Raw genomic sequence first — 15,128 nt, forward strand, 5'->3', positions numbered from 1 at the left:
AACCATAAGTGTTTATTCACATCAGCTGGAGGAAATTATCAAATTTCCCACAGCATTCATAAAATTCCACAGCCTGTAAAAACATACAGTGTATTAAAAAAAAAAAACAACACCAGAGGTCACATGGAGGCTACACACACAAGGTTTCCAAAAGTATTTACTTGTCTGCCTTCACACGTGTATAACATTGAGTGGGATTCAAGTTTTAATCCATAAGGTATATAATGATACCAGCCTGCCTTTAGCAGCTACTACACCATCAACTCTACTGAGAAGGAAGGGTTTTATGTGGGGTTCTGGAATGTGTCAATGATGATTTTTCTTCCAAAAGCAAATTTGTGAGGTTGGTGGGTGCTGATGTTGGATGAGATGGTTTTTGCATACTGTCTCAGTACTAACTAATCCCAAATGTTTCTTCAGGTTGAGGTCAGGACTTATTCCACACCACATTGGCTCATTCATGTCTTTTTGGACCTTGCTCTGTGCACTGATTTGCAGCAATGTTGGAACAGCAGGGGGCCTATTGCCAAATGGTTTCCTTTAAGTTGGAACAGTACAGTAACGCTGTGCTCTACACCAGTGGTTCTGGGGTCCCGACCTCCTGGGGGGGTCGCAAGATGATTTAAAAAATGCTCCTTGGGAGGGGATAATGACAGATTCACAACACATAATTTGCACATAATTTTACTGCACCACTGATACGCACAGATGTGTGAGACAGTAGTTAGCTCAAATGAACACACTGCATTAAGGATCGGCTTCGGCCCCGCACACCTCGGGCAGTCGGCCTCCCTCGTCAAGCGACGTATCTCACGGCCACAACAAGCTTGTTGGGAGACGCCGGCGTCCGTGGGGGTGCGCAGACACTGCTCCGGCGAGGTTGCAGCCCAGTTTGCCGTCCGTCGCTCGAAACCAAAACCCCACTCTGCACCCTGGGTACCCAGGGCATGGGAGCTATCGGTTGTGGGTGCGCGTCTGACTGCACCGGTCCCTCTTCTCCTTGCTAGGATCAGAGGTTCTAATCCTGTCGGTCGGAACCCAAAAGTGGCTTGTGGATCAATCTTTTAGTTTAATATCTAGCCTTCTTTGTCAATAATATGCTTGCTTGTGTTTAATTCTCTGCCTTTTATTTTTATTTTCAGGTGTCTATGTGAACCCATTCGTAAAGCATTGATTGATTGAATAATCCTTTTATTAAATAAGTTGGTCGTTACTCTAATTAAGATCGTGGGTGTATTAATACAGTATAAAAAACATTTTGTCCTAGAGATATTTCTCTGCAGTGTGGTTTAGATAATGAGTGTGCTGTTATTTGGTGAGGAGGGGCCAAAGAAACAATAGTGGGGCATTTTTGCCCCGATAATACCCAGAGGACCTGAGACAGGGCAGAGAGACGACAGCATTTTCTGACCCGGTTTGAAAGTCAATCAACGAAAGATAAGAAAGTCCTCCTCAGGAAGTCTTGACTGGCGCCACTGTTTGCATCAGAGGGGAAGGTAAGTGAACCAAACACTCCTAATGGTTCCTGTTAACTGAACTGTTCACTAAATTATCCTTAACCATAAAGATAGGGGCAAGGTGGGCTTCATTAATGTCATTATTTACATAATAGGAATTATTATTCATGTTAAACATAAACTGTGCTTTAAGCCAAACACTTCAAAGAAAAAATATCTTTTTTTTTAAAATAGCAATTTCTGAATGCTTTATCAGCAATTTATTACGGCAAAAAGTTTGTACCAACTAACTTCCACCCATGAAATTCCTTCAATTTAAAAACATGTGGAAAAGAAAAGACCTCTAATGATCCCGAGAAGGAAAATTCAAATGTTGGAGCAACACGATAAAAAGTGTGGTGACAGTTTATTGAGTTATGACCAATCGACAAGCCTCTGGGGGCCCATAATTCTAGAAACTCAACTTCAGACCCCCAGGCATAGTGCACAGTTTGATGTGGCAATGCTACACTCTAACAGCAGAGGGCATTGATTTAGTTCCATATTTAGTTTTCCGGGAGTTTGTCACCCTAGATGTAGTTAGCTTGAAAGTGAATACTCTAGTTTACCTCTTTTCAAGTTTTTATTTTATTTTATTTATTTATTTATTTATTTATTTATTTATTTATTTATTTAGCAGAGGTAAACCCAGCAGCACATTTTCATCCGTGTTTGCTGGCTACCTATCTGAAAGCTAATGAGCAGAAGATGCCTCTGCACTCTAAAGAGGATAACTTATCTGGTAAATTCACATTTTACAACTATTACAGCACGTGGGATTAAAATACAAAGGCAAGAGGTAAACTGACACGATGGAAATAGCACTCTTCCATGCATCGCTAGCACCATGCTCCAGCTTCTTTAAAGGTCCAGTATTATGCTATTTTCACTCATCTCCATTGGTTCTAAGAACCCCAACAACAACAGTAGCCCTCTGAAAAGTCAGTTTAATGACACTTCTAAAAACAGGCTGTTTTGGGGCCACCATGCATATGCATGAGTGGGCGTGTCTGTAGACGCCAACTCTACACAACAGCTGATCACTATAGCAATTTTCTTTTGCTATCCAGTGTATCCACACACTTACACAAAAAACATTACAGTAAAAAACATGGCTATTTAAGCGGCTCTTGTGATTGTGAGTCCGACAAATGCTGCTTCAGCGTGTGTTAATCACATCAGCAGCAGAGTCAGTCAGCTGTTTCAGCTGTTACAAACATTCACCAGAGCTACAACATCGCTTTCTTGTCATCCTCACCACTACTGATTATTCAAGGTGATAGTCCACTGTTTTGTCCAACCGCTGCATCGCATTGAGTCACAAACACGTCAGATCATCTCAAAGGCAAAATGAGGTGGTATAACAGATACTAAAATCGGAACTGACAGTAACTGCTCTGGGTGCTACAACGTGGCTGCTCACTGCTTCTCAGGGAGGGGTTAAATGCAGAGAACACATTTCATGTATGTAGCTTTACATATATGACTATAAAGTATAATGTATATTCTATATTAAAGCACAGTGTTTGTTTTACCTATAGATTGAGAGGAAGGAGCTCACATTCTTATATAGGGTAGGATCAACAAGGATTGTCAGGAGTTTTACAAAATGTGTCACAAGGGAGGCAGGAAACAGAACCTTTTCAACTTTGGCCCTCTGAATGAGGCTAAAGGGATGTATATCAATGTAGCAAAACCATTATAAAGTGATTTTTTTCATAATACTGCCCCTTTAAATTAGGCCTGCTGTTAATGGAGTATTTTTCTAAGTGATTATTGTTGTTTAATCGTGTTTCTTAAAAAACTGTGTTTGATTTTAGGATTTTATAATTTCGGTCTGAATGTTTCATTTTTTTATCACGGAAAGGACATTGAGTAACCTTGTGTATGAAATGTGCCATTCCAATAAATATGTCTTGCCTTGCCTTGCCTAGGGATGCTTCTGAGTTCAAAAACATGTTTGGTGTAGTTGTTCTTTGTATAAATACAGAAATGTGATGGATAGATGGATGTATTAATAAATAAAAGTCAGCCTTTATATTGGGTTAATTGTCCTGTAAAGGAAGGGTTTGTTGGTAATGTGTTGTGGTAAACCAATGGTTCGTTGTGGTGAATTATTCCATGTCTATGATCTTTCTCCGATATTACCCAAACAATTTAGTTCAATCCAATCCAGCTGTGCAAAACTTGGCAAACCATACTTTTGGCGAAGGTTAAGAATAATTGAATAGCATAATGTTAAACAGAGCAACGGAACTGCAGTGAACCGTGTAAAACTCCGAATCCAGCCAAGCACCGCGTGCGTGCCCGTGTTAATAAAATGCTCAAATCCCATCTGGAAAATACTGCAGTGAAAGCCATAGCCTTAGAGCCTAACTAGAACAGAATCATGACTCCAGCAAAACCTGAATAATGAGATAATCAGTGGGTGTCAGTGTGGTGGAGGATAACGGGCTTAGCAGGCTCCAAATTATCTACCGGTAGTTAGATCATGTTAGCAGTGCAACCAGAGATGTGCATTGGAGATATATAGAGCAGTGTTTCTCAAATGGGGGTCCATGTACCCATAGGGGTACGTAATGGCCCTCCAGGGGGTACTTGAGAGTTGAAAATTAACAAATAAATTGTCAGTCTTGGTTCCTCCCAGGTGTAAGGTGACCGAAAATAAAAACTATAGAAATAAATCATCTATTCAGGAGGCAATTTTTCAACCCTGGGGTCGGGACCCTATGTGGGGTCACCTTGTGTTTAAATGGGATCGTCTGACATTTCTGAAAAATTGAAATGGATTTTTGAAATGTTTTGATAATTATTCTTTTTTGGTTAAAACAACACACAATCTTTATTCACTGTATTTCTATACCTCCACTTTGTGAAATATAAATCTAATTCAACTAAAAAGCAGTAAAAAGATAATCTGAGCTCAAACATGTTAAAAAAGGAATTAAAAAAAAATGTCTTTGGGGTCACTATAAATTCTTGGTATCAAAATGGGGTCACGATCCAAAAAAGGTTGGGAACCACTGCACTAAATATTGTTTCTTTCTGCTTATTTACCAAATAAGATACTTTAAAATTTGTGCCATCACTCGTTCATTCCATCATTATGCTCTATAGTTGTTTTTAAATAGTTTTCTAAGCAAAATGTTGTAGTCAGACAAAAGCCTAAAAAAGTTTGAGAACGACTGATATAGAGTATATACCTGTATATCATGTATGGAGTTAAAGTGTGCAGGAAGCTAGCCTACTAAAGGCATTACAGAGGGTACACCAACAACTGTTTACCATATTCTTATGGGCTCAAACACACGTGTATATATATATATATATATATATATATATATATATATATATATATATATATATATATATATATATATATATATGCACAAACTCGTTTACATTTTTTCAAAGTCATGGTTTCAGACTGTAGGAAGAAATCACCCTGCGATAACCCACAAAGGGTAAAAGAGAATATACAATAAACACATTAACTTACAGTACAAGAGAGCCCTATACCTATTCCTGACCGTAGCTCAGGTGGTAGTGGGTCGTCTTCTGATCGAGAGGTTGGGGGTTCGATCCCAGTACCTGACTATGTGTCGAAGTGTCCTTGGGCAAGACACTGAACGCTAAGTTGCTCCCAGTGGTCGACTAGCGCCTTGCATGGCAGTCCTGTCCCACTGGTGTGTGAATGTGAGAGTGATTGAGTGAATGAGCTGATATGTAAAGCGCTTTGCGACTGCTTCAGTGTGGGGATAAAGCGCTATATAAATCAAGTCCATTTACCATATATCTGCTCCTGTAAGCCTTCCCATCAATGTTGCCAAACAATGTTCAGGCCTGCACACTTAACTATTGAAGGGAATGCTATTTTCAGCTGAGGATTGCCTAATTAATTGCATAATATTAACCCTTTAGTCAAATCAATATTGTAATAGAGGTGCTGCTATGGAAGAATGTTAAATGTCGTGGGAAACTTGACAACCCAGGGGCCACACGTGGCTCTCACAATATTTTTGTGCGGTCCCAAAATTAATCCCTAAAAAATTGCAATTAAATAAGCTCAACATCAACATATCATCCATTTATTTAATTCATATTTCAAAAAGAAAACTATTGGAAATATTTTCCCTCTTGTCATCTCCCTAAAGTGATTACTTCGTTTGAATTATTACCTGAAGTTTATGAAAATAGTGATATTGGAAGAGAAGACCTATAGTTCCACTTCTTCCCAAATGTGCTGGACAGGGTTGAGGTCCAAGTTTTTATGGTCCTATCCTTGAGCACTGGGATACAGTCAGGGGTGGACTAAACCTTCTTTCTGTCGGCCCAAAGTGGGCAGGTCCGGTCGAAGCGAGTGGAGGCAGATATGGTAACAGGTGGCCAAATATTAGCTTGGAATCCTTCCTAATCTTCTTGTATCATTCAATGTTTAATACAGGCAATTACCAATTTCCTAAAAAAAGTAAGGAATTGGGTGTGGCTTCTCAAGGCGAGCCAAATATGGTTCAAAAGTGGCAAGAAAAGGGTGAAAAGTGACTAAAATGGACCAAAAGCAATCAAGAGTTGCAAAAAATTGTCAAATAAAGAGGAACCAAGTGATATGCAATGGTAGCTTAAATTTAGAACAAAAAGAGGCAAAATGTAGGGAAAAGGGGAATTTATTGGGCAAAAGATAGCTTATTGGGATGAAAAGTGGCCACAAATTAAAGAATGGCCAAAAATTGGATTAAAGTGTCAAAGAGAACTTGCAAAAATAGACAAAAAATAGGAAAAAAAAGGATATTTATTGGCAAACGGTAGCTAAAGCCTCAAAAATGTTTTAAAAAGGGGCAAAAATGGGACAAAGGAAGTTACAAAATGGCAAAGAGAAAAGGCAAAAAGGGGTTAGTTTCCCCTTTAAAGGATTTCTAAGGGAATGATATTTAAAATTAAAACAAAGAGCCACATGTTGAGTATCACAGCTTCCATGGTGTCTCTGATAATGTATTTGGTTGGTCTGGACAGAAAATGCCCGGCGCTGAATTTTGTTCCCAGTCCATCCCTGGATACAAGTTGAAATACGAAAGGTTCTTCCCCAAACTGTTCCCACAAAGCTGGAAGCATCACATTGTCCAAAATGTCTTGGTATGCTGAAGTATTAATACCCTGAAAAACAGTTATGGCCAAACGCTTTTCTCCTTTTAGTGTAATGAGTTGTATTACATTTCAGTGAGTAAGTACCCAATTTTTTGTTTATTTTGTGTAAGTTCAATAATTTTTTTAAGTTCACTTTGCGAGCTCTCATCCTTATAAATCATCTCCAGATTCAGTTGGTTTCTTTTCTTCTTTGTTTATACAAATCACAGATTTAATATCCAAGTGCATCATCGTAAAACGTTATCAAGAGAAGACTAATTTCCTTTCCCATCAATGTTCCAGTAAACGTGGGGGGCATTTTGGGTCCTTTCGGGTCCACCACAGGCTCATCTTGCAGACACATTTGTTACACAAAAACTTTGAACATGTTGGATGTCGAATCAGCAGTCTGACTCAGAGTTTCTGTGGTTTGAGAGCCCCTAAACACACACACACACACACACACACACACACACACACACACACACACACACACACACACACACACACACACACACACACACACGGTGAGTGGTGCTGCTGCTGCTTAATGACAGCCACTCTGTCTCTAGTTGTTGGACGTTTGTGCTGAGTCATTAAGTAAGGCCAGCTTCATATTTTCCAGACTATGCTAAATGTAATGGTAGTGGATCAAAGAAAACACCAAAAGAGCGAGTATGAGACCCCCCAACTCCATCCTCACATCTAAAGTTTTTATCACACCATTAACTCCAGCTTGTGTGTCATTCTTTGAATTTTCAGGCAGCGTTGTAATGGTGTGAAGCAATGGCTGAAGTGTCACATTCTTTCAGGGTGTTTAACTTTACAAACCACAAATGCTTGTGGGCAATTTTGAAGGTTGGACTAAACAGTGACACCGCTTGAATTATTAGAAGTTACTTTGACTCCCTTTTTTTTATTGGTTTTATTTCAGTTCAGTGTTGTCAATTTAGCCAAATTGTTACTATAGCTACAAATCACACCCTCAAAAAACTAACTAGTACAGTTAGTCTTCCGTGAGACCCCGTTCCATCCGGCAATCGTAATTATATCAACATACGGCTCTGAACAAGCCACCCCTGCTCTGCTGTCATCAATCATCAGCACCATCAACCTAGTCGCCAGATGATGCAACCCAAGAACCACTTCCAGGACAACCAATAACAACTTTTCCTTCTCAGGAATTGGCAACACTGGATACGTACCTATATTTACTGAGAAACTCCTGTGTTGTGCTATGCAGAAGACAGAGCTGAAAAATGAGCTAAGATTGCATTTACTAGTAAAGCCCTTTTGTTTTAAAAAGACCAGAACATGATTAAGCCAAATAAACTGTGGTTGAAACAGTTTCAACATTGCATTTAAAACAATAGATCTTGGCTTGGATTTGGCCAACTACATAAACATCAAGAATGAGTTTCTCTAAAGCTAGAAGACGCTCCCTCATCATAGAAGTAGGCTGTCAATACGGAAGAAATAAAAGATAAATGGTGATGGTTCTTGGTATGAGTTATGTGAGATTTGTCTTGAGAGGTCTGGGGAGTGAAGAGACGGTTGGATTATAGATATCAGCAAGATTGTATCTCACCCTGGGGGGTTGACACACAATGGAGTACAGATTGAGGTTCTTTAACAAATATGGCCTCTATATTAAGCTCTTTACATAGATGTACTCAGAGAATGTCCTGTCTCCTTTAGATATAGGCTACCTGTTGAGTCCTGACCCGAGATGTGGGATCTCCTGTGTTACGCCATGCATTGGTTTTTTTTTTTGAAGGTCTGTGAACAAAGGTATTTCGTTTACGTCTGGTATTTTGTCTTCAGGGTGAAGCAGCTTCTGTCTCAGGGTTTAAAGTATTGGTCTACAGGAATGTAATATTTGTTAATGATTGTCCTAAAGCTGCTCTAAGACTCCTGCAACCTAAGGAATATTGATGTGATTCCTAATGTCATTTTTCTTCTAGTTACTTAGTGTGTCTGTCCTCTGAAGAACTCGTCTTCAATTTCAGGTTTAACTGGAATGTTCAAAGCATGTTCAGGTTATTTGGATTCTCTAAAGCGGAGCTAGGCAACTTTTATCACAGTGGGTCCACAAAAATGTGTTTGTTTGATCGAAGGGCCACATGATCAACATTCATGTCAGCATTTAGAATAATGAGCAATCTGAGCATTAATACAGGAAAGAACAAATACTTTTTATAGTAATTTTGTGTGTTTTTCAGTCATTCTGTCTATGTTTGTTGTTGTCTTGCTCATTGTGAAGCATTTCTGTTGTCCTTTTGTGTATTTTTCCTGAAAAAAATAGGGGGCCACATAAAATTAGACCGAGGGCCACTCGACCACTCCCGAGGCAAGCGAAAAGTGTCAACCTTTAATTTTTTCTAAATTCGAGGAAACAGAAATTCCTTGAAGGACATTACCCAGTGCTCATTTTTATCTCTTTTTTATTTTTATTTTTTTTTTAAATGAAAACCACTATAAAGAAACAAAGGAACCCAACATATTCATAAGAACGGTTCTTTTAGTTTCTATCCTCAGCTGGATCAAATCATCTGTGTAAAGCTGCCTGTTACAGTTCCTCTTTGTCTGAGACAAACATCGAGCTGAGTCTCCCGTCAGTTTGGACCCAGACGATGCATTTGGGGGGCCTTTCATGTGGTCTGCATTCAGTGTGTTTCCAAAGGATCCTGGCCTTGGTGGTTTGGAGAGCTGCATGAGTGGCCACACCACACTCTGTCTTGGGTTAGCGTTACCAGAAAGAAAACATCCAGCGGGCAGAATTATGAAACTTCTCTAGAAAGGCTTTCACAACTTTAAGAAACCTTTCTGAATAAGTAAAGCCTTAGTGAAATATGTTGCAAGTCTGTTGAAAATGTTTTACTCTGTTCTCTGTGCAGGACAAATTCCTTTGGTTGTTGAAAACTACCAGAGATATTTCATGAAAAGTTGAAAAAAAAAATGGTTAGAAAAGCCTCATATCACCAGTGGTTTCTTGCACCTCTGATCTGGTTACAGTGCAGTGAAGAGTGAATGGTTTTTCCACTGCATTCCCAAAAGCAAATTTGTTGGGCGTGTTTTCAAAAAGCTGGGTCCCATTCTGTTGATACCCACGGATGTATGATGAGCTGTTCAATTAGTGGGAACCAAAACCATTTTAACAAGGAGTGGGAGTCTTTGTGTGTGTATATACTAAGGAACAACAGAAGACACTAAACATATCAGCCTTTGTAAAATATATTTGAAATTACACACCTATTATTGTAAAGGTGGCATTTTTGGCTTGAACTGACAAATAATTAGCAAGAGACAACTCTGCAGCATAAGTTTACCAAACATTTTGTATTATTTTATACTGTCATACACTCATTTTCTTTGCCTTCTTTTCCCCCCTGATAATCACTTTGCACCAATGTCCTTTTCCCCCCTTTCTAAGCCCCGCACTTTTCAGGGAACAGGCAGTCTTTGTCTTTTTTTGTGGAATTCAGAGCATTCACTTCAGTGAACATCTCTCATGCCAACTCGATTATCTCTGCTCACTAAAGCTCATTATGTAACTGTTCTTATCTCTCTTTGTAGGACCACCAATTGTCCCATGAGGTATCGGGGGCCATGGTGCTGATGGGAATCCATCTCTTGTGGCTTGTGTTGTGGATTGGCTTGGGAATAAAGTTGCATGTTTGGGGTGATCAGATGAAGCCTTCACGGGTACCGCTGATCCCTCATCGGCCCTTTGTTGTAATCTGGAATGCTCCTACTGAGTCGTGTCGACAAAAGTTCAAAGTGGACCTGGACCTCAGTATTTTTGATATTGTTGCAAACCTAAATGAAACCCTAAGTGGACCCAATGTCACCATATTTTACCACCGTCATCTGGGCTACTACCCATTCTACTCTAACTCTGGGGTTCCTATCAATGGTGGCCTCCCACAAAATCAAAGCATCTCCAAACATCTAAGCAAGGCCAGGGCAGATATTGATAAGCTGATCCCTCACAAGGACTTTCGGGGCCTCGGTGTAATTGACTGGGAGAATTGGAGGCCTCAGTGGGTCAGAAACTGGGGCTCTAAAGATATCTACCGCAACAAGTCCAAGGAGCAGATCCGAAAACTTCACCCAAACTGGCCAGAGAGCAAGGTGGAAAAGGAGGCCAAGGAGACCTTTGAAAGAGCAGGACAATCTTTCATGAACTTGACCTTAGCATTGGCCGAAGCTCGCAGGCCAGATGGGCTGTGGGGCTTTTACCTGTTTCCAGACTGCTACAACTATGGCTACAAGCAGCACCCTCAAAGGTACACTGGGGAGTGTCCCAACATTGAGCATGTTCGCAATGACCACCTGATGTGGATGTGGAAGGAGAGCACCGCCCTCTATCCATCAATTTATCTTGACTATGAGCTAAAGTCCTCTACGAACACTGTCAAGTTTGTCCACTACAGAGTGAAGGAGGCCATGAGGATTGCATCCATTGCTCGCACAGACTACACACTGCCTGTGTTTGTCTATTCCAGACCGTTCTACGCATACACTTTTGTAGTTCTTTCACAGGTAAGTCTTAGTCTGCAGTGAGGCATTGAAGAGGCCACATGCTGCAACCTCTATGCTTGAAGCTGTAGGTTTTAAACAGTTTTATTGCAAAATGTCATTACCCTGTCACATAAATAAATATGGTGGTTGAAGCAAAGACATTTCAATTTCAAACTACCTAAACATTGGTAACATGGTGAACATCTTTAATTTGATAAAATGTGTGTATATCATCTGGTAAAGATCTAATCACTCAGACATGCACACAACAGAAATCAAAGTCTTCAAAATATCACGATTCATTCTGTCAGCTCTGGATAGGGTGTTACTGTCATGGTTGGCAAGAAGCTTCCCCATTCAAATCTCAGGAAAGAAATTGGATACTCTCCATAGATGGTCATGCAACCTCGGTTTCACTGCATTGCAAAACATTTGGCATGAATGCTCAATGACAGAATGGCACAGATAATAAGAGATTACCTGCATTTTACTATTAAAACAAGCCGATTGACAGGTAGCAAGATTCAAAACACAGAAGTTTAGAAGGATACTCTTCCAAAGACAGATCAACTGAAAGTAAGACTATTATTTGTAGCCTTTACTAGTAGAAATGAGGGGTGATTTATAGAAGCTGCACATAAAAAGCACTTCAAATACACACTTGTGGAGGTCAACATGTATTTATTAGTCAAGGAAGTGCTCCACTCACCTAACTTCAACTGGATTCATGAGGTTAAAGACATCCGATAGTTTTGATGGTAGCGCAGACTTACCCATTTTAAGGTATCTTTCTTGTTCAGCTGGAAGGCATGCATGGATCTCTACTAAGATGACTGATTGCCATTCCATAGTCCCATTTCTGCTTTCCTGGTCAGTGCAACATCAAAATCTGTTCACAGTAAGGTTCTGGGTCTTCTTAGGAATAATGTTATATCTTCCAAAGAACTGGATGACATGTAACTAATCATTAAAACGTCATACTTAAATGCTATTTTTCCATATACTTTCATTAGGTTCGGGCGTGACAATAACATTATATCCAAACACTGATTGGTTATTATCTCCAAAATGGCGAGGCCCACATATAAATAAATATTACGTGTTTTTGAGGCTAAAAGTTGATATAAATAACTCCAAAGATATTTTTGACATTAGTTATTTACAGGGTATTATTTTTAAGCTTTAGACTTATCATCGAAAGTACAGTACATTGATGGATTGGGTTGCTAATCATTTTAAATCAAAGTCCGTTCATTTGTTTAAACATGGTTTTTGTTATTGCAAACTGTTGGGGTCCTATTTTTTCCCTATGTCTATTCTAATTTTTCATGATCCGTCTTAAAAGCAATTACTGATTGTGTTTTTCTCAAAGAGTGATCTAGTGCACACCATTGGGGAGAGTGCTGCTTTGGGAGCATCAGGTGTTGTTCTCTGGGGATCATCGGAATACTCTCGATCGCAGGTATAGTAACCATACAAGGACACATCCCATTGTATGAATGGCTAAATATTTAAACTATTTGATTAAAGTGATGAATACTTGCTTTCATGATTGTTTGGAGAAATAAAAGTTAGTGTACAGGTGGTCTAAGATTAAAACATCACAGCTTTACAATTTTTGTTTTTTGAGGAATAACAGTGTTTTCCATTATCTACAGAGAAACTGTCTGACTGTGAAGAAATACATTGATGGTCCTCTGGGTCATTATGTCATCAACGTCACGTCAGCGGCTAAGTTGTGCAGCAAAGCTCTGTGCAAAAAAAATGGAAGATGTGTTCGTAAGAGTCTGGACTCTGGCGCTCACCTACACCTCAACCCGCGCTTCTTTTACATCCACCGTAATCGTAATAAAGCACTGAAAGGTCCACGTTTTCACGTCAGAGGTCACCTCAACAACCACGACATCCTGGATATGAAACACAAGTTCACCTGCCAGTGTTTCCAGGGCTGGACAGGAATTCACTGTGAAATGCCCCAAGCTGTCACACGTCGTCCTTCCGCTCTCCCACCCCAGCCAGCGGCCCCACACCCCCATCATCAAGAAATGAGCCTACTGGGAGAGATCTTGATCTTTCTGTCTCTTCATTTCTCTTGCTTGTGCATCATTGTGTTCCTGGGCCTCTGCTTAATTATTAAGTGTCTTGTACTGTAGTAATTTTTGGTCATAGGCTACATCCACCTCAATTTGATCTCAAGTGGCTCAGACCAGCAAATTCATAACAAGAGCGCTCAAAGAGTGCAAGCCTCTGCCAAGTACCAAATACCCTCTTTGTCAGATAATCACAGTTATCTGGATCAGCGATCCTAATCATGGTACCATTATCATTCAAACTTGAAAGGCTTGTATGAAATGTCTATCCCCATTAATAACAATACAGTGGGTCAAAATATATGGCCACCCAAAACAATCATGATGGAATTAACAATCAGGATCCGATTTGGATGATCTAACTCTAGGGTTATTGAAGAACAAACCCGACATAACTAAGGGAAATGTCATGAAGTCGATCAATCACAAAGTAATGGATTTTCAAAACTTTGCTCATGACAAGCTTTAGGGATTTTTTTTATTTTTGAAACTAATCCAGAATCAGTATTTTGATCTAAATTCCCTCCAAAATGTTATGGAATCTTCCATGCTATAAGGTCTATCTTTAGTAAAAAAAATTTTGGCTTAATCCCTTAAGTACTTTTGACATAATCCTGATTACAAGCAAACAAATCAATAAAAGCAGGTAAAAATATTAGGCCCTTGACGGACATAATAAACAATAAATCATGAGTGTTTATACTTTATCCCCAATTACGTAAATGTACCATCTGAAAATGTCAGTTTGCTTAGCTTTCTGTTAGCTGAACATACAATGGAAAAAAATTGCAATGTGCATTAAAGCCTACCGACTACACAAAACAGTTAATCATGGGCACCTAGAACCAAACAACAGAAAATAGTTACCCCTCGGCCTTCTAAATGTATGAAGACAAAATCATAAATAGTAAATACAATAGCTCAGGTTGGGCTGGCCTAGTTCCTTAATGGCACTTTGCTTCCATTATTTCTGCAATTTTGTGAGTGAGTGTGTTTGCAGTTCCTAAAACAGTGTGACCCCCAGTAGAAAAATTATAAATTACATTTTTTAACCATTGCATGTCTCTGTTTCATGTATTTTAATTACAATTACCCATGAGGCAGACTGGAACCTCTAGCCAGCTGTTTTTGGTCTCCATCTCTTAAGGAAAACCATAAACAAGGTTTAACTATCTTCAAAATTTAAAAAGGTGCTAAAGCAGAGGCAGCTTTTTTGAAATACACCCCGCAGCTTCACAGCTGCCTGTGTTATTATCTAACCAAGTAAGATCACAACCTAACAATTTCATACCTGCACCTTTTTTCATTTATTTAACAAAAATGAAACTGAGGACAGATGATTACATCATGTGTAAAAGTTGGATCACTTTTGCACACTTTGTTATGTTACCCTGCTTTAACCAAACCATTGGATACACTCGTGTATCCACTGGAGAAAGTTAGGGTTCATCATTCAATATGGCTTGAACACACAGACAGCTCAAACCAGTAATCTATAAACCTCAGACTTCAGTTAGCTCATCCACTTGAACTAATAACCGTAATCAGTTGGAGTTCAGAGTCGACAGTTATTCTGCAAGCGGCGCAGGTAAAGACTAAACACGTCTGCTAATGGTGAAAGTCTAACTGTTGGACATTGTGAGGCCTTCATTTCCAAACTCTCAGCTATATGGACTAAAACAACAGAAACTCTGTTTATTGTGAGTTTAATGGCTCTTCATCATCTTTGCATGCCTCTGCTAATTACAGGCAGAAGGAAAAAGGCCAAACATTTATTCTGCTCATACACAAGCAATTAACAAGAGCTAAACTGTTACGACACTTCAGAGGCTTCTAAGTGGGTCCATATCCGATGCTTCGAGAGCAAGATGATCACTAACATTAACAATAACCTGTA

General features: G+C 39.4%; 1 protein-coding gene across 1 annotated transcript; it reads left to right on the top strand.

Annotated features, from left to right (window-relative positions):
- Positions 1–10,226: 10,226 nt before the first annotated feature.
- On the top strand, positions 10,227–13,294 carry hyal6 (hyaluronoglucosaminidase 6). The gene is made up of 3 exons (XM_028450673.1): positions 10,227–11,162; positions 12,514–12,603; positions 12,800–13,294. The coding sequence occupies exons 1-3, from the start codon at positions 10,227–10,229 to the stop codon at positions 13,292–13,294; spliced, it is 1,521 nt and encodes a 506-aa protein (XP_028306474.1).
- Positions 13,295–15,128: the final 1,834 nt, after the last annotated feature.

This window comes from Gouania willdenowi, chromosome 6 (assembly GCF_900634775.1).
Source record: "Gouania willdenowi chromosome 6, fGouWil2.1, whole genome shotgun sequence".
NCBI lineage: Eukaryota > Metazoa > Chordata > Actinopteri > Blenniiformes > Gobiesocidae > Gouania > Gouania willdenowi.